At 40.3% G+C, this 25782-nt stretch overlaps 1 protein-coding gene across 2 annotated transcripts in view; it reads left to right on the top strand.

Annotated features, from left to right (window-relative positions):
* The first annotated feature begins 286 nt into the window (after window positions 1-286).
* Window positions 287-25782, top strand: part of MAP3K1 (mitogen-activated protein kinase kinase kinase 1) — a 56678-nt gene continuing 31182 nt past the window's right edge. The window contains exon 1 of one of the 2 annotated variants that reach the window (XM_065661668.1): window positions 287-503. In XM_065661668.1, coding sequence (XP_065517740.1) covers window positions 496-503 — 8 coding nt within the window. In that variant the 5' untranslated portion in view covers window positions 287-495. Of the gene's footprint in view, window positions 504-1014; window positions 1576-25782 lie in introns of those variants that run through there. The other variant, XM_065661669.1, reaches the window with a different exon arrangement.

The following is a 25782-nucleotide window of genomic DNA, read 5'->3' as shown; positions in this document are numbered from 1 at the left end:
TGACATTTCGTTTTCCTTCCCTCACCTCAGATTAAATCAGCATTCAAACACGTAGTCTTGTTTAACGGCAGCAAAACCCTACTGACAGCAACGCGCTCCACTCTGTTCTTGTAAAACTGTAGGTCCCTTCTCTGCAGCTCGGGGGCTGACAGCAAAACCAGCCCGCGGCGGTCGGGTGGAAATCTAGACCAAGAGTAAATTCTGCTTGGACCTCCCCAAGGTTCTGGTCATGTGATGTCTCCTGCCTTTCTTCTCTCCCCCTGCCTGCTGGGACGCAGCCGCAGCGGTCGGGGTGTGTTATAACCCAAGCTGGATGTGCGTACGTGTAGTTACGGTGTGCTCCGCGGAGATCAGCGCCTCTCGGTAGTTACGGGGATGGAATAGCGGCCAGGGACGGGTGAAGCGACGCCTGCCAAGTGAAGGCAGCCGAGGGAAGGACACGCGCAGGCTGCAAGCAAGGATGCGCACTGAATTTCGAGCTAATCCCACAGAGGAATGAGCAGGTAAACTCGGGCACAGCAGCGACTTCCCGGCGGCGAGGCACCGCGGGTAACTCAAACTCCCTCCTGCCCCATGGCCGGCTCCCTCCCTGGATGTTTCGTGGAACGGGGGCACACAGCACGCACCAGGGTGCCGCGGCGCGGCACGGAGCCGGCGCCGCTTTCGGGAAGGGCTTCCCCGCGCCTCAGCTCCTCACGGCACGGCGGCTGCTTCCCGGAGCCCCCGCCGCTCCCCCGCACGTGGGAAGGGCCCCGTGGGGGCGGGGACGCTCTCCCTCCCGGCGGCTCCGCCGGCTCGCTGGCCTGGCGGGTGCCGTCGGGCCGCCCGCGGGTGGCCGCTCCCGGGCCGGCCCTTCCCTTCCCCTCACGGCCGGGTGCGGCGGGAGCGGGCGCGACGCCGCCAACCGCCAACACCTGCGCGGGGGCGGGCGGGGCGGGGCGCCGCACCTACAAGCGGCCGCCCCGCCCCTCGCCGCCTGCAGCCACCAATCGGTGGCCGCCTCTCTACGCCGGTTGCGCAGGCAGCGCTGTTTGCGCAGCGGGTCAGAGTGCTGTCTCCCCCCCGGTCCTCAGGAGCCCGATGTGACCCGCCAGAGAAAATGGCGGCGGCGGCGGGGAATCGCACCTCGTCGTCGGGATTACCCTCGGGCGGCGGCGCGGAGGCGGCCGCCGCCGCCGCCTGCGGGAGCCTGAAGGGCGGCGCGGTCGCGGGCAGCGTCGCTGGGAGCGGCGGGGGGCTCTTGCAGGAGGCGGGCGGCGGCTGCCGAGAGCAGCGCTCCGACTGGAGACGGAAGCAGCTGCGCAAAGTGCGGAGCGTGGAGCTGGACCGGCTGCCGGAGGCGCCCCTCTTCCTCGCCACCGCCCCGGCCGCCGCCTCCTCCTCCTCCTCCTCCTCGCCGGAGACCCCCGAGACGCTGCTGCTCCACTACCTGCCCGGGCCTCCGCGCTCCAGCCCCGCCAGCCCGGCTGCCTCCCCTAGCCGCTGCGCCGAGCTCCTGGAGCTGCTGACGGTGGGGAGCCCGGCGGGGACCGACCCCGCCGAGGAGCGGAGGATGGAACCGTCCCCCCCCGGGAGGTGAGGGAACAGTGAGGGGAGCTGAAGAGGTGTGCGGGGCTTGACCCCGAGCGGTGGCGGTGACAGCAGTGGCGGCGCGGCTGTTTCCGCGGGGAGAGCTGGGGATGGGCTCCGGCGCGCCGTTCGCCGCGGCGGGTCGGCTGCCGGGCGGCGGGAGCCGCCTGCGGAGAGCAGGGCTGGGGCGCAGGGACACTCGGTGCGGTGTTAGGGTGTCCGCAGCTGTCAGCGGCGGCGGCGGCGCGGAGAGAGGAGCCGGAGGAGAGGAGTCGGGCTGCCAGGCGTCCGAGCCGCGGGGGATGGGGTGTGTGTTTGCAGGGGTGCTTTTGTGTTTGACTCCTGCCGGAGTTCCGAAAGGCTTTGAGGTGTGAGTTGGGGTGGTGGGGGGGCTCGGGCCGGATGTGTCAGCTATTGGGTGTCTGGGCGAGCTTAGCCCGTGAGCTCTGCCGCAGCTCCGCCGTGCGGGGCAGGGCGCGGACTGTGCTGCTGCCTCCTCGGTGCTCACTGGGCACCTGGCCCTTGCCTGCGCCTTCCCAGCGGTTCGCTGCACGAAGTTATGGGTTTGTTTTCTGAGTTGTTATTGTTATTATTGAAGGACGCTTCCGAATTCCTAATTACGATTTGTAGCATCGTGGTATTGCAGAACTGATTTCTTTACTTTTTATGAACGGGGGAGGGGGGGGGGGTTGGGGGGTGGCTGGGGTGGTGGGGGAGAGATCCTTTCAAACGTCTACTCATTTCTTCAAGAGAAAGTAATTCTGTGGTGGTTTCCTCTAGACTATGCATTCCAGTGAATTAATTTAGTGCCTTGGTGTTTGTAGCCCCTATTTGCCTTCCGTAGGTATTATTTGATAAGTCTATTTTCTTGAGGTTTTATAGAACTACTCGTATTCTGCCTATTTGACATGTGTAGAAGTATGTAGGATGAAAGCGAAGTCGTGTCCGTGGTGAAGCAGTTTAAGTACTTCAAAATACTGTCAGCTTTAATGTGCAGTTGGTAGGTCTAGCTGGTACGTGTGTGAGAAGGCACTGCAGTGGCGATGGTGTAATTTTAATGTGAAGTTGACAAATTCATATGGATTTCTTGTAAGGTTTTGTATGATGTGGACTACGTAGTTTAAGAACTTAGTATCAACATCCGAGGACCTGTTTTAATGCTGCCTTATAGTTTGTGTGCCTAATTATGTAAACTCCTTAAGAAATCTAGTTTTAGCTTGGACACATGACTTGTATATTCTTTTCAGTTGTGCCTTACTTCAGGTAAACCTCAAGAATATTTTTTTAAAGGTCAACTTGTCTTGGGGCTACTATAATAATAACTGTTTTGTAGAATAATGTTCTATTTAAATGAATTCCAAGCAATTCAGATGGATTTGGGTCTATTTCTAGGACAGTATAAAAATACTTAATACAGTGCAGTCATAACAGGTAAGAAATATGTCTGTACTTAAGATGATCAGTGAGAAATCTTGTTGGGGGGAGGATGAAGTTTCAATTTTAGCGAATTACTTGTCTTTTTATGACTCTTAACACCATCTCTGTGTAGTGAAATTATAAGGTACTGTATCTTGTATTACAATTGTAACCAGTTTCATTACTTTCAAAGAAAATAAGAATTGGTGTCAGGATGTGTTTAAAATAAATCAGGGCCTTATGGTGATAGCAAGTGAGAGTTAGGTTTGATATTAGAGGTTCAGAGAGGTCAATATATGTTGCCCTGGTGCTGAAACAGTTGAGTCTATCCTTGCTAGTCAGTCCCACAGCAGCAGTGACAGAGGAGCTGTGGACTTTTTTCCTTTCCCATGGACGGTTTTGCTTACTTTTAAGTACCTGCCTTTGGCGTGTGTGTACAAGTTAACCTTTCTTCTAAATGCTCTCTGACATTTTGACTGGAAATGTTAACAACTCATAGAAAATACTAAATGCCAGGTGCTTTTCTCTCTAATATTTTAGTAAGATAATCTACTTTGAATTTATCGTAAGTACAGTTGAAAGTACATGGCAACATTAATAGTCATTATTCTTCAGAAATATCCTATAAATGCTCATGTAGAGTATCTCAGTAATTCTGTATGTCATGTTACCAGTAAACAGATGTTAGACAAAGTACTACTTTGTCTGGCTCTATCAAGAATTTAAAACATCTCTCTGCCCTTATTGCGATATTATTTGACTTGCTCTAGCCAAAGGAGGGAGGTTTAATTTTTGTGTAAGTGTATTACACATTAAATTTCTACATGCAGCTGTTGCCCAGACATTTATTAAGAAGCAAACTGAAGGGCATAATCAAAATGTATTATGTGGAGGTTTTCTGATCTGTTTCTAAATACAGTAGTCATACTTTCCCGTAACGATCTACTGTTACTTAAGATACTGTGCTTGCTCTGAAGTCCCCCTACCAGTCTCCGTGGTGTTACAGTTACTTTCATTTTAAACAGATTTTCTGTTTGTGTTTATGCTGGAAGACCTGCATGAGCCTCAAAATGGAGCTAAGAAAGGAAACTGACTCTGCTGTTAAGTTCCAAATATAAATGTTACCTTTTTTTGTTTACTTCCTCAAGCATTCTGCTTTTTACAGCTGATATTTTCACTAAAAGCTGTGAAGGTTGTAAGTTATCTTTCAGTATCACTGTAAGGAGGAGGTGGTAGTTTTACTAGGAATTGCAGCTTCAACATAAAGCACTTCAGACCTCTTATTCCATATCTGTAGTGACAGTATACTCATTTGGTTTATATTAAAAGATTCAGATAGTGAGATCAGTTACAACTGTAGTAGGATTTCTTGTAACTTGAGGGAAATCCATGAAGGCAAAATGCACCTCCTTCTTTGCAGCCTTAACAACGTTCTTTTAAAACATTCAGACCCTGTGAGTGATATTTATTTGTGTCTGAAATTGGTGTAAGTGACTTTACATCTATAAATACAGGATTAGTTATACTTCCATGAACATGTTTTTATAAAAAATGAAAAGCAGGAAATGCTGCAGTTGATCTCAGCATACAGTAATGGTGTTGTTTGTGTGAAAATTAAGCATTTGAATTTGAAAATGTATATGCTAGATACAGCAGATTTGTCACAGTTCTACTGCAAGGCAGTCTTGGTAGATATTTATACTGTATTTTCTGCAGTTGCTACTTGATACCTCCTAGAGACACCAAAGACACATGGTGAAACTGGAGTTTTGACTGTATGGGCAAGCATACTAGTAAAAGCTTATCAGTTTTAGCTCTGCTCCTGAATTTGTAGCACCTTTGGTGACTTTCAGAGGAGGGCACAAATGCTTTAAAAGAGCAATGGACTGGTCAGTGGAATGGGAACAGAGAGCGTGTACAGTGAAAGCACAGTGTAGCCAAAGTTTGGGTGGCACTTCTCTTTTTTGTTGTTGCGCTGAAATGATGATGACTTTGTGTGGTCTAAAATGCAGCTAGGGTAAAAAAGGCAGCTTGTTATTGACCTTTGGTATTCCTGGCTAAGGTAAAAATATTTTGTGTTTTAACCAAGTCCATAATGCTCCATCTTTCTAACTGGCTGCTTAAATAACCCACTGATTTGTCTGCTGGATATAGCTGTGAGAGAAAATTCACTTCCCACCTCTTCTGTGCTGTGTAGCTTGAGAGTACTTTTGGAAGAGGGTCACCCTCTACTGTGTCTGATTTTTATCACTCTTAGTTATTGCAAGTGGTAGGGTTCTGCTTAAATGGTCTGATCTGTTATGGCAGTTTCTTTGTTCCTGTGCAAAGTAAATAGATTGTAACTAACTAATCTGGAGCTTTCTGTCTCATTGGATTTACTGATACTAAAGGTTCAGTCTCCACTGTCAGTCAGTGGAGTCTAAGTACTGCTCAGTGTATGTGTATACCTGTGTGCAGACATGCGCAATTTGTGCCTTACCTAAAGGTCAAACTTGTAGAGCATGAGACTTGAAGATCAGTTTTTCCTTCTGTGTGTTAGATTTGAGCTTCATGGGATCTTTCAGTGTGCTGATGCACTTGTTTTGAAGTTGGAGTAAAGGTGGTGGTGCAGCTGTAGAAAAGCTTATCCTGGTGCAATAGAGAATGAGGCTGGAGTGGAAATAAGCTGCTGGGGGTGGGATGGCTGTGGGAATGCTTCTGTTGGCTTTCACAGGCTTCCAGTATTGGTGAAACTTGGCTCAAGCTTGTTTAAAATACAAATTATACGTTGGCACGTAACTGTTCTTTAAACAAACTTGTAAAGCTTGTTTTCAGCAGCACTTGTGATAAGAGAATAGATCTGGTTTGAGTCTCAGTTTCTAATGCTGATCTCTATGTTCTTGCAGGAATCTCTGCAAAGACCATAGGGTCATCTTATTTTACTTTTTATCTGCTCTCAATTAAAACTAGAATTGCTGTTTATTCTTTTGCTGAACGCAAAGTGGACAGAAAGGCTTTAAAAGGGCTTCATAACTTGTGTCTAGCTGACTAGGAGAAGATGGTTAAGTCGAAAGTTACTTTCTGTTGCTTCCCTCCCTTTTTATCTTTACCTGGTGGCTGAGTTTGTTGCCTGCAGGATGCTTCCTATTTCCTGTCTCACTATGCTGCAGAACCTGAGAAACCTGGTCAGTGATGAACAGTCTTGATTATTTTTTGTCTGAGAGAGATGTTTGGGGGCTTTTTGTTGTTTGTTTGTTTCTTAGTTTGTGGGGGTTTTGGGTGTATTGGTTTTTTTCTTGGGTTTTGGTTGTTAGCTTTTTTTGGTGGTGAGGTGGTTTGTCTAGGTTTTTTTGAGTCTTGGCTGAAAAATGTCTGAAAAAAGGGCAGTGCTATTTACTTGGTACTTAAGAGCAACTTGAAATTGGGATTTGTTTACCTTCTGTCTGGAAAGGGATGAAGCACTTCTCAAATTTTCCTAATAAAAACTGATACAGCCATAACTCCCTGTCAGAAAATTGGACACTTCTGAGCAAAATTTATAGTGCTTAGCATCTGATGACTCACATTTGAAGGTGTTTGCAAAAAAGGATGTTTGTTTGTTTGTTTGTTTCTTTAATTTAAACGTAAAATTGAGTATTCCTGTTTCTCTGCTGTTAGATTAAACTGGAAATCAAGTCAGTCTACCTTTGTTTCATACTATCTCCACACATTTCCTTTGTGTCCCTAAAGCATTAACTGTTTACATCATTCATGGAAATATAATACTGTTTGTTCTCATCTCTGTTATCCTAATATTCAAATTTGTAGTGGAATGGCTGCTAATTTACTTAAAATGACAGGTGACTACAAGTCTTCTGTAGTATTTCTCATCAGCAGATTTTACACTGCCGCTGATACTGCAGTTCCTTGTAACTTACACAGAGCCACTGTGGAAGGTGGGAGTGCTCAAAAAATTAATGGTGTCTGCTAGACCACACTGACATCGACCACATCTGACATCTTGTTTTCTAAGCTCTTTCATCCTTTTCTTGAGCATCCAGTCATCTTGCTTTTGAGCAAACTGTAATTAGTCTTTTCTCAGCTGTCAGCAGTGATGATCATGTCCTTTTGTGAGCTGGTAAGTTAACCCTCAGGTGTGCAACTAACACTCCTTGTTTTGGCCCATAGATATGCATTTCATTTCACTAGTTATTTCTCTCAAATAAAATCTTCTTAAACCCAGAAGTTTTTTTGTGTGTGTCCTGTCTGACTATCATGCTTGTGTCTTCAGGATTGTTCTTTTCAGCTACTGAAAAGTCTTCGTGTAAGTATTTTAAGTGTTCAAGGAAAGAAATAAATTTGTAATTATACCAAATTGAGAAGGTTTTGGGATTTTGTTTTGTTTTGTTTTTGTTTTTAAATTAATTGTTGCCACCCATTCTACTGCCAGTAAATGCCTGCAGAGTTTTATTTTCTTAATTCTTTGTGTTTATAAAAGCAATGCTTCAAAGCTCAGGGAATAATAGGATCTCCTGATTACCCCCAGGTAATATTTAACTGTTCTGCATCTGGAGAGACATACAAAATGTGTGGGGAAACTTGTAGTGACCTCCAGTTTGCAGTTCATGTAGAGTTTATTGAGCTTGTCAGATTAATACACTCTAGCAGTCGAGTGTTTGTTTATTGTCATGGTTAAGACAATATTCTAATTGCTTTGGATTATGACAATACATACATTTCTGGTTGCTGATTCTGTACTTTGAAAATTTATGTGAGTCAGTGAGTTTTCTCAGTTTATCAATAATTTATGCCTTTTTTTTTTCTCAGTTCTTCCATACTTTTAAACCGTGGAATTGCTAGGTATGATAATACTCCTTTTGATTTTTTTCTCTTGTTGCAAGTTTTAACTTTACCACCATATATGTAATCAGTATCTTAAATGTTCCCATAAAATACATCTGAAATAAGTTTATTTCACCAAATACTTCTACAGATGTCTAGCTTATGACTAAAGACTTGTTTGCTAATGTATGAAAATATTGCAGTTGTCACTAGCATGGAGGCTCACTGGAGTAGTGCTGATGTGTTCTTAAAAATTTTGGAAAGGATCTCCCATATTAAAGATTTGTATTGCTTACTGATTTTGTTGGATTATTCCTATAAATAAAACACAGGTGGTGGCTCTTATAGTTGTGTCAAGTTGTTAGGCAGTTCAAACTTGAAATGGAGATGTGAGCAGCTGGTTTTTAAAAGGAGTGGAGCTGGATAGAATTTCTCTTAGAACTGTACTAAGATGCAGAAGTTTATTTCTAAAAGTTATTTCAGTAGTGCCTGCATATAGTTCCAGAACATGAACTCTTCTGTAAATATAGGATGCACATTAATTCCTTGGGTTTTTAACGGTCTGTTGTGCATTTATTCTGAAAGCTCAGTATGGTAGGTTTCCTGATCTCTGCGGGCACACTGGATGCCCCAGCCTGTAAGAAGTGCCTGGGTGCTGCAGTCTGTAATAGGTTTTCCATGGTAAGTGTGAAAACTAGTTCTTCCTTACTGCTCAGCAAGCACGGCCTGGTTTGTCACTGTCTATCTAGCAGTGGTGGCTTCTGGCTTCTGGCAAGTTCACTATATGGAGCAGAATGAACTTTCCCTTTGAATCTTCAAGGCCAGGATTTTGTGCAGTGGGATATTCTGCTCCACACAGTCTTGTTCACTCCTTCTTCTAACATGTTCCTAAAACAAAGTGTTCCAGTTTCTTCCCCTGACGAGAATTTGCAACTACATGTTTCGTATCCCTTGCAGAGCCTCTTGTAAGGAAGAGCTGGGATACATGGAGCAGGGGATTTAGACATGCAGATTATTCTCTGTATGTGTTTTAAGCCGGTATTGCAGGAAGAGGGAAGGAACTCCCACTCCCTCCGGCCTTATATATTAGAAGGCATGAAACAAAACTGAAGCCACACAGACCTCTAGCAGAGAGCAATGCAGATAGGTTTCAGGGTTGTTTTTTTAGAACTGTGGTTTACTGAACTGATACAGAAGTGATTGTGTGACTGATCTATTTGGCTCCTCTCACTGTGAAGAGACATACAGACTGACATTCAGGCTGCTTTTTTTTTTTTTTTTTTTTTTTGGAAAGAAGGCAGATGATCCCCGTCAGGAAGCTGGGTAATAAAATATTTTTTATTAAACTAAGATGTCTTCCATCTGTTCAAAGTTGTAAGGTGCTTTCGTGTAAGGATGTGTTCAGTGTTGTAAACCTGCATATACTGAATCCCTCAGTGAGCAGAGTGAGGAGAAATAATAATGGCTGGCAAAGTGTTTGGCTTGAGTGATACAGGGCAATTTAGAATTGCTCCAGTGGGTTACAGTGGTGTGGTGTCATGTCTGACCATGGCTTTTGGATTCTGCTGCAGGTCAGTGTGCCTCTGTTCACAGTGGTCACTGTTACTAGTCATTTCAGCTGTGTGGTTGATAGTGAAGGATTCAGTTTTTGGAGAAAGCTTTTTCTTTGTGTGGTTACTTTAGAACCAGGTGTATCCAAGTGACTCACTTGGGAATGGAAAACTGGGGGAAAGAGTTAGAAAGCAGATCAGTAAAATAAACAAATGTGAACAGTTCCCTCGTACATGCGGTGCTCATCATTTTAGTCCAGAAGAATTCTCAGGCCAGGTTTTCTTTTTTTTCTGTCTGCAAAAGACAAGTTTGGGATTCCAGACTGGACTCCTAAACTCTGGTATGAATTCTCTTCACAGTGGAAGCTGGACTTCCCTTTCTGAAGGGGAAAAAAAATTGTTGAAAGGGTTTGAGCTGAAAGTTGCCCTGTGAGATGCCCATGAGAAAGGTCTGGATGACCTTATTCAAATGTTTACTGTCTGTACCTAATACATCAATGGCAGTTAACTTTCCTGGGCTGTGGCTCTTGCAAATTATCTCCCTTTTTTTTTTTTTTTTTACTGATAACATCATAAACCTTTGTGAAAACCCTGGCCTTTCTCATCTTTAACTAAATCTCTCCCCTATTTTCTTAAACAGTTTCATTAGTTTAATATCATTAAATGTTTGTGTTCCTGTACTCAGGGTATAATTAGTCTTGAAATAACATTATTTACATTGAAAACTTTGAAGTATAGATTCGCTGTTTCTAAAGTTATGTGTACTTACGGGAAAAGAGTTACTGTTTCTTCAATTTTGTCTTTTAAGCGTGTGGTTAAGTTCCAGCATGTTCAGGTACAATGGTAAACCATCTTATCCTGGTAATATGCTGAAGTGTGTAATTCGCCTTAGTATCTCAGCAGAAAATTAGTATGCTTTACTGTTTGCTTGTTCAGACTTGCTGAGCTGCATGTTTGTGGCAGAATTTTACAGTTCTGCCACTAGTGAGGATGCTGTGTGAATTGTGTTTTGTATTTTAAAACCAACAGCAAAGGAAATATATGTCCTATGTAGAACCTTGGGAGGCAAGGCTGCAGGGGAGAGCATATCCCGCGCTTCTGGCTTCCTTTCAGCCTGTAGGGTGGACTGCTGAGTTGCTAACAAGGGGAAGTAGTGGGAAATGTGCCAGCTTCTACCATGTCGACAAAGTTCCATAGGAGCTTCATCAGAATGAGTCTCTGACTTTTTCTGGACTTGCAGGTTTTTTTTTAAAGGGTTGCTTTCTAGGCAGCAGTTTAGCTGTATGCATAAGTATTCTGCCTGTCTTCAAAGTCCTTACATGTGCATAAATAGTTGAGACCTAAATAACCATAAATAGCTGGGATTTAAGCAAACATACAGGTTTTAATCTAGTGAGTGAGCCTCTAATAAACCCCTTACGCAGTAGTGGAGCCTTTTAGACTTTTTTGGTATCCTTTATAAGCAGTTAATTTCTTGTGTATTTATCTCATTTGCAGTATTGGTGCCTTAGGCTGAGTAGGTGGTACTATTCCAAATTGGGTTTTGTTCAGAATATGAGTCCCAGTTTAGAGGAAAAACAGAACCTGATTTACCACTATGTCCACCTTGGAGTTGCATGTGATTTGCAGGGCTCTGAGAGAAGCTTCTCTGCATACCAACTCTGAAGCCTCTGGCAGCAGGCAGTAGTAGCCTAAAACATGTTGTACTCATGATGATTACGTAAGTGCTGTGCATCTTCCAGTCTTTGGGGGGAAAAGAAGGATACAGGGACTGGTGGTGTAGTATGTAGTGTAGTATGTGTTACAAACTGCAAAACTTCCTGGCTCAAACAGGATCTCCACATATAAATGCATGTTTGAGTTTACATAGGTTTAATACTCTTAGGTTGCTTCTGCCTAGGCCATGCTAACAGTGTTTTGGTACCTCCTAGCTTGTGAAATATCTAAAAATGATGAGTTTCTGTTGATTCAAAGGATGCAACAGTGAAAATTGCCAAAAGTATGGTATTTTTTTCTCTAATACACCCAGGACCTTTTCAATTATAAATAGCTATACTGAAGGACCCATAAGATTTTGAAAATAATTTGTTTCTTCTGTTACTCAGAAATAATTTCTTTGTTCTAATTAATGTTTGTAAAGGGCAAACTGCTGAACAAACTTGACTTCTCTGCCATCGGTACAAAATGCGAGTTTCTGTGATCACTGGCTACACATCTCCCTTATTTACAATCTACTTACTTAGTAGGTAAACTGGGTTGGAACAAGGGCAAAAACCACATGGAGGACTGATTTATGCAGTTGCAGCATTTTCAGATCTGTGAAACATGGTTATCTGTCTAAAAGCTCTACTGGTTATACTGGTTGGGACCAGCTGTGCTCTGTCTCCCCTCTGTGGGAAGAATGCAGCACATGTTACGGGAGCTGGTGCCTTAAGGAGGACAGGCTCTTTAAGTATTCTCAGTTAATCTCTAGGGAAGAAGACACCATTGCTTCTGGATTTCAGAACACTTTCTTGTGCAGCAAATGTGATGACAAATACATTTGTGATTTATTAGAGACACAAAGCACGCCTGTGGATTTTGCCCCAAAGAAAACTTTAAAACTTTTTATTCCCTTGAAACCGCAAATAATTAGTGCATAATCATAAATACAGTCAAAGTTTTCATTGTAGTTATAATTAGCCAAGGTTTTGTTATTTGTCAGTAGAAGTTTATCCAGTTTTTCCTCTAGTTTCTTTACAATAACTTTTGGAAAATAAAATATACTATGCAGAACTTGTTCTTCCATCCACCCCTTATTCCCCACGTTCACGTTAGAGCATTTCACTTTCTCTTCTGAAGGCCCAGTGTCTGCTTTATTGCGTTTCTGAGCCTTATTGTGACAAGGTCTGTGTTTTGATACCTAAAAGGAAATAGGAAATGAGGCAATATGCGTCCTTTCCATGTTCAAATAAATGGCATGTTTTTATAGCTGGGAGGGGATAAAGCTGGCTCTCACAAGGGAAGTGGTTAGTGTAGCTGGTTCTTACCATGGTGACTTTTGATAAGGATTTGTTGGGTTATTGTATACTTCTTTGCTGTTGCTAAAATAATGTGTAATTCCAGGATTTAAAATGTTGGAGTCTTTTAGTTTAACTGTTCCTTCAGAAGCTGTGAATACAAGCAGAATTGAAAACTGCTTATCCGTATTCACACAGAAGCTGTATATAGAAATTTGTTTAGATGCATGGCTGGCTGGCTAATGCTTAACCCAGACATATTAAGCAAGTAGATAGGAAGGCTGTCTTTTGAAACTGTTGACCTTTCCTATCTGCAGTGTTCAAAGAGCTACAGTTTGGGTCCTGTACCAGAATGTTCACCTAATATTTGTTGCTAGAAATATGACTGAAGCTGACTATGCAAATGCCTTTAGTCTTCCAGGGCAGGATTACATGACAGTATGCTCTTCGCTGATCCTGTGCAGTCTGGATTGAAGTTGGCCTTGTTCTAACTCTGTTTCAAAGGCGTGTCTTCCTCTGACGTCTGTATGGACATGGAATTCCAGCACCATAGTCATAGGCTGCCTGTCAGTTTAATGTAGCAATTAATTTAATAGGTAACATTAGTCTTTATCTTCTTTCTTATAGCCAGGTCAGTTGCAGTTACAGTATGAGATTAACTTGTTGAAAAAGGCATTTCCATGAACAATCCATTAGTAAGACACAAGGGCATGACTTGTGTCACACATGGACTTTCCCCCAGCTGTAGTTCCACCAGTCTTTCCTGGAAACTAGTTTTTATTTCTGGTCTCATATATGTGATATAGTCTCATAGTGGTTTAAAAAGCACTTACACACCTGTTTAAACAATTATGACTGCTTTCTCTGTTACTGTCCCATTCTTAAGAGGCTGCTTCTGTGATACAAGTCCCCATGGTAAGAAGTAAAATGAGTCTGAAGTCTTTTGTGATCTCAAATGTTTGCTTAATATTTGAATATTTAATTAAAATTTAATAAGGAGTTTACCTGTGTGTTAGAGAAAAGCTTTTTACTTCCTGTTAGTGTCTTGTAAAGATCTTTCAGAATAGTATTCTTCTCATTGACCTTAAGATCAGCATATTGCAAATGTGTTTCAGTAATGTAAGTCATCTAAAATGTCTTACAAGTTTCACTACTACTAACAAGATCATGTGTTGATTTGACGTAAGATTCCTTTTGTAATTTCTCAATATGTGGCAATGCCATTAAAGGTGGAACACCTTCCAGAGTTGTAAGAGGTGTGGACTTTTTTCTGCTTTTTTCATTCTTTCCAAGTACATTGTATAGCAGAGTAGAGAAAATGAAATTACAAATCTCTAATAATTAGGCATATTCTGTGATAGATCTCTTACTGTGTCATGTTAACACAAGTTGTTTGTAACTAAGGGTGAAAGTCCATTCAGAAGAGTTGTAACACAGCAGGGTGGTCACAAATGGGACTGTAAACTAGTGCAGCTGCCATGCTGGTCAGACTGCTTGGCAGGTCACCTGTTTTAATTTGTTGCTGCCGTATCAGCTCATATGCTGAAGCACAGCTGATGAGTAAAAGCTTTCTTGGTAGAACCTCAGGGAACTACTTAAGATTCAGTTGTTGTTACAGAGGGAATACCTTTCACCCAAAGGACAAGGGGGTTAATTTCCCTTCAAGTTGGTTCAATGAAACCTTGCGATCTCATTTCCCATACTTCTATGACTACTTCACTACTAGAAATTACTAGGTATTACTTTACTGCTTCAAGTCACAGTCTGAGTTTGTTTCCTATATTTGTGTTGATTAAAAACAAAACAAAAAAAACTCACAAAACCAAACACCTCACCCCCCCCCCCCCGCCCCATACACACACACAAAGAAACAACCCAAACAAAAAAAACCCCACTCTGCTTTAGATTATTACTGATTTGCACATGGATTCAGATTTTAAATCCTCAAGTAGGTGGTGGAACTGTGGACAACATGCAACTTACTGAGATTTCACATATGACTTTCTGGAAAAAAAACACCTATGACACTTTTGGAAGAAAGCTTTATAAGGCAGACTTGACAGTTTAGTATTTCCAAATAAGAAAAAATGAGTTTGAAGAAAATTAGCTCTTCAATTCATTTAATTTTGAATAAGACAGTTACAGCTGCTTGCAAATAAGTCAGTTTAAAAATTGTGTGTTGGTTTGAGTCTAGTACTAGGCCACTAGAGTGAGCCACTAATAACTTGCTTCAGAAGAAAGAAAAAATATACAGCTATTCATATAGACACTCTTTTGAGCTGTGCATGTTTAGATTTTTTACAGTGTGAAGATACTTTAACCTAATTGAGTGTACAGAGAATTACAGGAATCAGTTCAAACAGAAATGAATTTTTCTTCATCAAATAAAAAAATCAAAAAAAGGATTAGGTGAGTTGGGCCTCACCCGTATCTTGAGTACGTGCTGGTACGCGAATAGGATCACAAACCAAGACAAAACTCCTAGCTCACAACTTCTTCATTTGGTTTTCTGTTTGTTTGGGGATTTTTTTATATCCGGTTGTATTCTTACTCAGTGTTGTCTCATTTTCCTCATGATTAGGCTTTTTTCAAAGTAACTTGTATTCCTTATTCAGTGTTTTTTAATATTGGACTTTTAAAACACCTTCTAGTCTTCTGTTCCTGCATTCTAGATTTGTATAGAACTTCCATTCGAATGTTCATACAAAAAAAAAAGCCTTCAAGTTACGCACATTTTGATTACATTCAAATAAATAGTTCGGAATTTCTCTTGCTAGTATTTGATTTATGTTTTCTGGAGATGAATGCATTTTCTTTTTACTTTACTTTCTCTTTGCTTAGAATTGCTTATGTGGAGGTCGGGTTTTAAATACAGCTGAAATGCGGAATTAGGTACTTAAATGTGAAGCCTAAGTTTGGTACCATCTTTGGCATTTTTATTTTTTAGAAAACCAGATTGCTCCTATGGATACTTCCATATGAATTGGGAAGCTTTTGTAAAGTGAAGGCAGGGAGGAGAACCATCCAGAACAGCAGTCGCTGGTAATCTTTCCCCTTCAGAAATGTGCTGCTGTTGTTTTTCTGAAGCCCAGCAGTGGGAACAAATTAGCAGAAGAGTATGTTAGCCAGTTTGCTCAAGTGATGTGGTTTATTCTGACTTTTCTTAGGATTGAATACATATATTATGCAATGCTATTTGCATTATTAATTTGAAGTTGGAAGCTGTTAAGAATCTTCTAAGTATAATGCCAGAATTATACTTTTCTTTTGCTTGAGATGCTTTTTTAAGTGTTTTTGAAGAGACACTGGTTTGGCCTTTGTCCACCAATTTGAAAACCAATAAGATTTTTTTCAGGTCATCATTCTAATGGACCAGAATTTGTTGTTGCATGAAGAAATTTTTCTGTTTGAACAGAAACGTAAGATCTGGTCAATGTTTGTATAACCTTCCCTTAGACCACTGATAGAATATTTACTTGGAAGAGCTCCAGAAACCAGATTAATATACACTTGAAAGCACGGATTCACTTACTCCCTTTTTTATTTTAGGACATCATGGTGGTCAAAACTACAGTAAAATCTTCAGGAGAAACTGGTAATAGATGGAAGAAAAAAATGCAGTAGGAATATGTGCATTAGTTTCAGAAATTTCTGTTAAAACTGCAGTGCAGGAAGACAGGCCTTTGGACCTGTTGTAAGATAAAATGGTTTCCCAGCCAGCTTCCAAAGTTGTAGTCTGTGTTGGTAGGGATTTGTGTCTGGCAGTGAGATATGGGGAGGAAAAGAGACAGGTCTTGGCATTACTGAAACTCTGGAGCTGGTTCAGCATTGTTATTTGTGGCCTATTCTGGGTTTGCTTTTGTTGTACACATATATTTCAAGTATTTTCCATTTGTTGTTCTTCAATGTGCTAAACAGTAAGGTCAAAGTTAAGGAAAAAATAGTTCTGTAGGTAGGTTCTGTACTAAAACCTAGATCTTGGGAAGTGGGTTTCTGATTTTGGAATGAATGCTAATTTAAATGAAGATGGTTTTGTAGATGCAAAACCACGTAGATGGCTTTCAAATATAACATTAAAAAAATAAAGCACATTCTTCTTTAATTATACTGTTGGCTAGGTGAAATGCTGTTGTTTAAACCCCCTTTAAATTTATGTAATATTTTTGAAATGTGTCTACTACCAAGTCAGTCCTGCACTTTTAGTATTTTTGGGATGGTTTCTTAAGGTTTTAAAATCAGAAAAATTGTATAATTATGTAGTTTGCTTTCATTGGAGATGCAAAAATCCTAACCTGCAGCATAAAATTTTCTATCAGATAACCATTTGCCTCGTGCCTCGTACATGAGTTAGAAAGGTGTCCTAGATGCACGGGGATAAAATCACACACAGTATTTGCTATGAAGTAGGAAATCTGGAAGTCACTTTTAAAGAATAGAGGTTAAAAAAATAAAAAAAGCGGGAAACAAATATAAAAACTCCAGATAACTAACTTGCTTCACACACTGATCGTATTTTTTATTGGCAACACATTAATGCATGGGCTACTTTTCATGCTCAGCTTTATTCTCACTAAGAACATTGTTTTTAAGTTGATACTGTCACATAGATGTGAACACCTCTCTTTGCTTATTGGGCCCTGGTCTGAAGGGAATATGGTATGCTGTTGTGTGGATAAGAGATACCCGTGTCCTGCGGATGTGTGGGTAGTTTACTCTTAAGCATACTGTGAAATTGAAGCTGGTAAGTTGCAAATGGAACAGCCAGCTGCTACTTACATAGTAACATCTCTCAAATTAGCTAATGTTTTCTTTGCTGTACTGCTTCCAACTAGTTGTGTTATATGTGCATGACACAAGATTTCTTTTCCTGTAAAGAGGATAATTTTATAAGAGAAATACTTGCATTTTGTGGACTGTAAAACGACTCTCCTTAAAGGCAGATCTGAGTTTGTTGCTCCTTGATGAACTTTAAAAAATACTGCTGTAAAAGCCTGCTGAGATAAATTACAGGTGACAAGTGTCTTGTACTTTTTTAGCTCAACTCATGCAGCTGAATCTTTAGTGGATGATGACTCTGCTGTGGATGAAGTTACATGAAGTGACTAACCAAATGGTTAATGCAGAGAATAGGCCCAGTAAGTGCATTCTGCAGTGCAAGGGAACAAAGTCCTGATCTCCACTGAAATGCTTCCTGTTGTGTTCATAACGGCTCTGTGGCAGTAAATTGTTTATTACTTAAACAAGTTGTCTGAGGAGAAGCTGAATTGTGACAGATTGTATAGTGTAGTGAAGTTCAGTTCTATGCTGATCATATCTGTTAAGTTTATGTACTTTAAATTGAGTCAACACTGTACTGTGCTGTTCATAACAATTCAGTGCAAAAATCATGTAAGACTGTCATACGCGTTTCCCTTTTTATAATTGTTGAAACAAACAGCTGTATTTCTACATTGTCTGTCCATTCTGGCTCTTTGAATGTAATAATCCATCAGAAAAGAATCATGTTGTGAAACATGCTGAGATGTTAGAACAATACTTGAAAATAATTTCTATTTTCCAGATTTCTGCCTCACATTAACTGAGTTTCACAGAGATTTTTTTTGCGTGGTACACCAGGAAAGAGAAGGGTTTTTTCTTAGCCAGATAAAAGAACCCGAAAGCATGCAGCTAACTTCTGCAAAATATCTTTTCATTCTCCACTTCCGCAAGGGAAGGAGAACTTATGAAGCTGCCTTTGACTTCTGTTAGTAACTATCTTTGTCGTCATGCTGTTTGTGTTGCAGCAAACATAATTTGAAATTCCTGTCTTTTTGTATTTATGTTTCAGAGAGAGCATGAGACTGTGTCTCTTTTTGACTGTCTGCTCTTCTTCTGTCTAGGCCTTGGGAAGAAATTGCCTATTTTGGTTGATGCCTTGAGGAATTTGAGGATGTTTTTTTTGTTTTGTTCATCTTTAATTCTGCTGTCAGCTTTCCTTCACAGTGTGTTAATAAAACACTATCAGCATTGAGGTACGATAATCTCTTCATGTCTGTCTGTTAAATGTCGAAAAAGGGACAGTCGTTTTGATAGCTTTGTAAAGCAGGAAATTGCAGACTTCTTACGCTTTGTCAGAAACTTCAATGCCTAGAGCAGGAAGAACTGCTGAGATCCCTAAGAACATGTTCCAAGATACAAACACTGTGTTTCTGTTTTAGCTTCACTGTTTGTGAGGAAATGTTTGACTGAACACTTTTTTTTTTCTTAATAGTTTGTAGTAATTGATAATTATCTTGGTATTTGTTTAGGTATGACTTGCAAGTCATTTTTCAATAAGCCAAGGTGTGATTGGACCTTACTTGTAAGAATTCATTGCTGGTTTAGTTACCTCAGGGAAAGCCTTCATGAAATGGAACTTGTCTGCCTTCTTCATCTCTTCCGGGCTGTATGTATGTGATAACACTGACAGATCTGTTTGTTGAATGTCTGGTTGCATGGCCAGCTTCTTTAAGAGGTTTAATATAAACTGTAGTTGTACAGTTTCTCCTTGTTCCCTCCCCCAAAGGTCAAGTAGGTCATTTGGGATTTTCCATTTGCCAGTTTGATTTGAGTGAAGCTTACTGAGTACATCAAGCATTTTGTGGCAATATCAGATGTCCTAATCTTAAGTACTGTTTCTCTTCTTCCTCATCCATCTCTTTTCCCAAAGGGGACAGAAGTGTTAAGGAAAGCTAAGATAGTAGATCACATATACTGCTAGGAAGTGCTGCCTTTGTAACTCATGGTAATATATATTGGAGTCTCTTGTTCTCTGCTTTGGGAGAATTATTTGGGGTTTGTGTAAGATTTTTTTAAATATTAAAACAGTGGGATTTCTTGAATATTCTTGTGTATTAAAGATAATGACATACAATTAAGGGTATGCAATGTCTTCTACATAGAGAAGGTAAGTACCTTCTTAAGATAAACTTACTCAAAGTAAAAATAAGGAAAGCAAAGCCTGTACTTTGTGTATCAATTAGTTTTCTCAATATTTGGAAGGGTAGCTGAGTACCCTCCTCCTTCTTGACTTAGCTGCAGAAGTGGATTTGATGATTACAGGGTTTTTTTTATCTTGCCTCAGGATTTCAAAAGAAAGGAGGAAGCTCAAAGTGTGTGTGTGTCTTTATGGGAATTCTTTAAGTTACTGTATTTGTAGGCCTTCAGTATTTTGGTTTTGTAACAGTGAGTTTTGTTCCCTAACCTACATTTGTACAAAAGCTGGCATGTAAATTGAAATAAACAATGTGCATTTACTGCTAAGGTAGCTTCTGTTAGTTTCAGGTGGTTTTCTCTGAGGTCAGCCCAGCTTTTTTTAAACATCTCTGGTTACTTCATGTGATGTATCTTTGGTTTCTAGAGTGCAGACTACCTACAAACCAGCAAATGAGAGCTTACATCAGATAAAAAAAATCAGTAAATCAGTAAATTCACATAGAGTCATCCTTCTCCAATTCTTCCCTGGAGCTACACATTGCTGGTGAACATGTGGAAGGATCTAGGGGAAAAGGTTGCTCAGAGGTTGTTGCTGTGGTTTTACTACAGCATGCACAGGCAGTTGCTGTTTGACGTAGGATACTGGGCTGGGTGGGCTTCCGGTTTGGTCTTGTAGAGATGCTTTTACGGGGCGATCCTGTGGAGTGACAGACTATGCAGCTGGGAGCCTTGTAAATGCACAAGGTTCTGCAGCTGCCTGTAAGCAATAAGCTCTGTTCTTACATTTATCTTTGAGTCACACTGCTGTGCTTGCTTTCTGTCCTGAAAATATAATGGGTTTATTCCTACCATAAATAGGAAACAAAGGAAGTAGTTATTTTTTGGGATCAACCTACTGAACAGAAAACAAACAAACAAAGTATTATTTGCTTTCAGTGTGTTAAGCTTTCCAATTCATAGAATAATAGAATGGCTTGGGTTGGAAAGGGCCCTAAGATCACTTAATTTAAGCCCCCCCCCCCCCCCCCACCATGGGCAGGGACACTTCACACTAGACTATGTTACCCAAGACTCTGTCTAACCTGGCCTTGAGCACTGCCGGGGGGGAGCACTCACAGCTTCCTTGGGCAACCTGTGCCAGTGCTTCACCACCCTCACAGTGAAGAATTTCTTCCTTATATCTAAACTTCCCCTGTTTAAGCCCATTACCCCTTGTCCTTTTGCTACATATCTAATCTCATGGCTGCAGGACATAACCCCTGCTAACTTGCTGGGTAAATTCAGGTTGAGGAACAAACTTCAGATTTTGGGGGCTGTGGTTCCTTCTTCTACATCTTCATTTAAATAATAAAAACTTTCTTTATCCTATGAAATTTTAGTATCCAGTGTGGCAAATTCCACTGCATGTGGGACATCTCCTAACTTTATCACAGCACGAGTACTATTAAAATGGAGCACCTTACTATTATATGTTAGAAGTCTGACTGAAGCTTGCTCATAAGGAATGCCATTGCGTCTATTTTCTTGGGAAATTGGTACAGGACCATGTTATGATTGTGCTGGAGATAAAATCCAGTTAAGCAGTTTTCCATTTTCGTCTTACCAACTTAAAATTTCAGAATGTGTGGTGTTGGTTTTAGGGTTTTTTGTTGTTTTGTTTGTTTGGGGTTTTTTATTTGTTTGTTTTTAAGTCAGAGCCATATCAGCAGGGAGGAGTAGAAATTAATAATTGAGGTGGGGAGCAGGAACTTCTCAAACTGACTGCTGCTGAGACAATGGTATATGGAACTGTTTCAACAGGTTACCTATGCAAGTTAGGATAACTTCTGGCCCCTCCTTCCTCTGCAGTGGCATATATAGCTGTTCATTCAGAACCTAGTCATTTGAATTACCTAATGTGTTTCCAGGCTTGTTACCATGCCAGTTCTGAGGTTAGTATTTGATCTAGGAATATTCTAGCAGCAAATTCAAGTTTCTGCTTGCATGTAAATATCTTATGGACATTTTATTATTTTTTTAAATACTGTGGGTTGGTTTTTTTTGTTTTTTTTTTTTTTTTTTTTTTTTAATGCTTAGAAACATCTTGCTCTATGTAACTTTAAGTGTTTATGGCTGACATTTAGGTCCATAACCGAATTGAAAAACCTAAAGTACCCACAACAGCTGTAACTCGGCTTTTCTTTAGCGGATATGGAATGGCACGTAGGGGAGTTACAAGAAATTGTATTTGGATGTTTTGCTCAAGTGGGTTTGCTTTTAGATGAGTACTCTGAAAAATTAACTTTTTTGCTTTTCATTCCTCATAGATTTTGAAAGCTGCTTAGTAACGAAACAAAAAATTGGCAATTTTTATTTTTTCTTTGTTGTCCCTGGAATAAGTTTTCAGTAATCATTATGAATCCTCAGTTTTACAGATGTTCTGTATGTCGTTTGGTTTGCCAGCACTCCCTGAGATTCAGTTCGGCTATTGTTAAAGACTGTGTTACAATGTTCTACTCATTCTGTGATTCTGTAATGCTACAATATCTCTTGTCAGGTACAGCTAGTAGATTGGAAGTGGTTAGAACTTTGTGGCAGACTGCTGTGAGCTGATTAATGTTGCAAAAAAAAAAAAAAAAAAGCAATACTTGTCATTCTTCTGTTTTATGATCTAGTTCAGCTCTGGCCTGTGAGGGTAGACACTAATTTCACTTATGTTGTATGAGTAAATCATTGAAAATATTATCGGAGCATTAAAAATATAATTGAATTTAGTTAAAATTCAACATTCCTGTTTAGTTGATATTGTGTTTTCTGATGAGCTGATTAGAAAAAATGTTGTATCTTGTGTTTATGCATGACAGGTTTTAAGAAGTTAATTGCACAGTGTTTTTCCTTATTAGCTTAACTTTAGTATTTCCTAATGTATTGAACTTTAGGAAGTTGAATTTAAAAACTGCCGTCAGGAAGTAGTTATTTTGAACTGAACTACAGAGAAAACAAAGCTTTCTATTGAGGCTTATGTTCGAAATCTGCTGCTTTCATGTGGTAGCTAGCTGTATGCCAACAATGTATCATTTCTTAACTGTGCCTCTTTCCTGAAAAGGGGAGCACAGCAGTCCTCATGAGTCTAAATGCATGTCACACACTGCTGTAACTGCATTTTGTCACTAACACTTGAACTAAATTTAAGGATGGCATTTTTACAATAGCATGGTCTCCTGGTCTAACTGCATGTTTGCACACTCCACCCAGTGCTGAATTCTGTGTTACATCAGTTGCACTGGCAGTGCTAGGTGGTAAGTTGAAAACTGGTCTGCTCTGGGAGTCAAGGGCTGCAATTGTGTTACATCCTCCTAGAGCAGGTGAGTATGGCTGTAAGCATGACCATGTTTCCTACCTTTTGTTATATTTTGAGTTGTCTGAAATACAGCACTACTGGGGGCAGCATTAAAGTTTAATATGTTGGCAAATACAGGTAATGGGTAAAACACATCTGTGCATTTAAAGTGTTCCCATTAAAGTTCCCTTGTGTGGAAGGGTACATGTCATATGCTTGCAGCAGCATCCAGAGTTCTGCTTCTGAAACTTGACAGAGCTACAGAAGTACTGTCCTGTATATAGAGCTTTTGTAGCAGGCTCTCTGCTTAACATGTGGATTTCTAGAATGTTAATGTATTTATTTCTGGCAACAGAATTTACAATGGAGTACATTCATTTTATGATCCCTTCATAAATGAGACACTTGTACCAGAGACTGACACAGTTTTAAGTGCTTTTCCTGTATTACTTTAACTTCCCCCTGCAGGTCCTTTTTTATAAAAATTAGAGAAAATAAACAGTTTCTGAAGACAGTGGCAATACATGTGAAACTCTGGTAGTACTTTACTTTACAAAACCAAAGACATGCATGGATAATTTGGATAAAATATCTGCTATTCGGGACTGAAGCTTCTATTGAGCTGTTTTACTTAAAATGCAAAAATGTTTTCAGTTCTACTGCTGCCTGAATAATGCTCACTAGTTTCTAATGATCATAGAATCAGCTATGTTGGGAAAGACCTTTAAGATTACCAAGTCCAGCCGTTACCCGAGGACTGTTGTGGTGGTAGTGACAACTAGGAAGCAGAGAAATATAAGCAAAATACTTGCAATATGGCTTTCTCTTATTTCAGATTACTTCAGGATGGGTTTTTTTTAGGAAGGCACGTTAAGAAATATAGAAAAATAGTAGTTGGGACAAGGAAGTGCTTTCGCTTGAGTACGTTACTGACAGTGGAATTCTGTGCGAAAGATTTCAAGGGTTAAATGTAGATGAATGATACACAGCTATATAAGTTATACTATTAGTGTCCAAATCTGCTTAGTGATGGTAGACACCTTAAAAAAAAAAAGTGGATGTTGATATTTGACTCTATGTTCAACAACAGGCACTCCTGAAACAGGGGCCCACTTATTTCTCCAGGGTTTATAGCTTAGTTATGTTTCACAAGTTCTGTAAAAATTAGCAAGGCTTTTCTATACTAAGGTGGCATTTTAAAATGAAAAATAGTCTGCAGATCAAGATGTTTGAAAACCATACTGTGAATTTGGGCTTGGTAAGAAAGCATTCTATAGAAAACTTAATTTGTCGTTTTAACTTCATTATGGCCTTGCTTCTCATGTGTTGTAGTGAAATGTCATCTTCCAGATGGATGATAGAAGGTTTCTCTTCTGTTTGTACAACTTTTGCAAATATGTATCATGCAAAGTGTGAGAAAACTGGAAATTCTTTGCATGTATATGTAACTAAATGATTGTTCAGCCTATCAAAGCTGGTTTTAACAATTTTAATCTTGGCACACTGCATGAAGTTTTCTTTCTGTATACCTTAGTTTTGTTTTTTTAGTAAAGTTGCTGTTATAAACACATAAGTACATTCTGTTTTCTGGTCTCAAGGAGGCAGTACCACTGCTTTCACGTCACTGTAAAGTTCAGATGAGCATTAATATTTTATGATAGCCTGACCCCATGTTTTATATCAGTTTTTAAAATTAGTGCTTTTGAGTGGGGACAGAGTGATGAAGCAAGGAAACCTCGTCATTGCTGTACATGAATAACTTTAGCATTGTGAACTTCACATGGGACTATCCCAGCATTCTTCCTGTACTGGGAATATTCATGAAAGGGCCTTGCTGTTGTTTTAGATTTCTCAATGTAGGTTTATTGATAACATCAGAATTCCAGAGAACTGCTCTGTTAAATTTTAAGACTTGATTTATGAAGTGTGAACACAATTTTGGACTGCAGATGAATGTTTGAGGGTTGCATTGGTGAGCTTCCATGAGTAGCCTGTGAAAATCTAGTGTGTTAGTACTGTGCAGTGAACACAATCTTTGTCTTTTGGGCTATGTGGGCGAGCAATTTAGATATTTGAAAGTACACCTGTGTGTTTGTTTGTCTGTTTTTCCTTTGAAGCCATGGACTTCGCAGCTATCTCAGCTGAAACAGTGCTTGAGGGTACTGCACAAATGGTTAATAACCATTTCCTCTCTTGCCCTTCAGGGTCCTTTAGGATGGATGGATTGCATGGCAATTTAGCCAAATTTTAATTGCATTGCTTGCTGTTTCACAGCTTAGAGTCTTTCTGGCAGTTCTGCTTTGAATCAAAAAGCTTGAGTGGCCCCAGGCTTATTCTATAAGCTACCTTAGAAACTGTAGAAAGAGTTAGTTGTAGGTCATATTTACTGAAGAAAAATTAATATCACTGGTCTTCAGTGGTAACTGATAACTGGTCAACAACAAACAGGAAATCACAACCTATTAGTTTGAATGCTGACAGTCAATTTCTGATGAAATAAATTTAAATAGGCATTTTAAAGGAAGTATGTAGTATCATGCACTTGTACTAAATATTCTGTTCAATTTCATAGAATCATAGAATAGTTAGGGTTGGAAAGGACCTCAAGATCATCTAGTTCCAACCCCCCTGCCATGGGCAGGGACATCTCACACTAAACCATCCCACCCAAGGCGTCATCCAACCTGGCCTTGAACACTGCCAGGGATGGAGCACTCACAACCTCCCTGGGCAACCGATTCCAGTGCCTCAGCCTAACAGGAAAGAACTTCCTCCTTATATCCAATCTAAACTTCCCCTGTTTAAGTTTTAACCCGTTACCCCTTGTCCTGTCACTACAGTCCCTGATGAAGAGTCCGTCCCCAGCATCCCTCAGCAATCTGATGATTGTCAGTATTAAATATTTAAAACAAGTGCCAAATAAAGCAAAACTCTAATTTTAAGAGCATCATTGTAATCCTGTTTAAGTTCCCTTATCAAGTGAATCCAGTATATGAGAAAGATTTTTGTCACTGAAAACGTCTCCTCTGCTTGAAGTATACTTACATCTCTCTATTAGTCTGCTCCAGATAATTATCTTGCAGATACACTTGGCCTACATCCCACTGAAAATACCTTTTGGTTCTTATCTTATAACCAGTGCTGTTGAGTACAGGTCTCTCAATAAGCAAGTAAA

Source organism: Lathamus discolor, chromosome Z (assembly GCF_037157495.1).
Source record: "Lathamus discolor isolate bLatDis1 chromosome Z, bLatDis1.hap1, whole genome shotgun sequence".
Lineage (NCBI taxonomy): Eukaryota > Metazoa > Chordata > Aves > Psittaciformes > Psittacidae > Lathamus > Lathamus discolor.
This window is presented reverse-complemented; position numbering and strand designations above follow the sequence as displayed.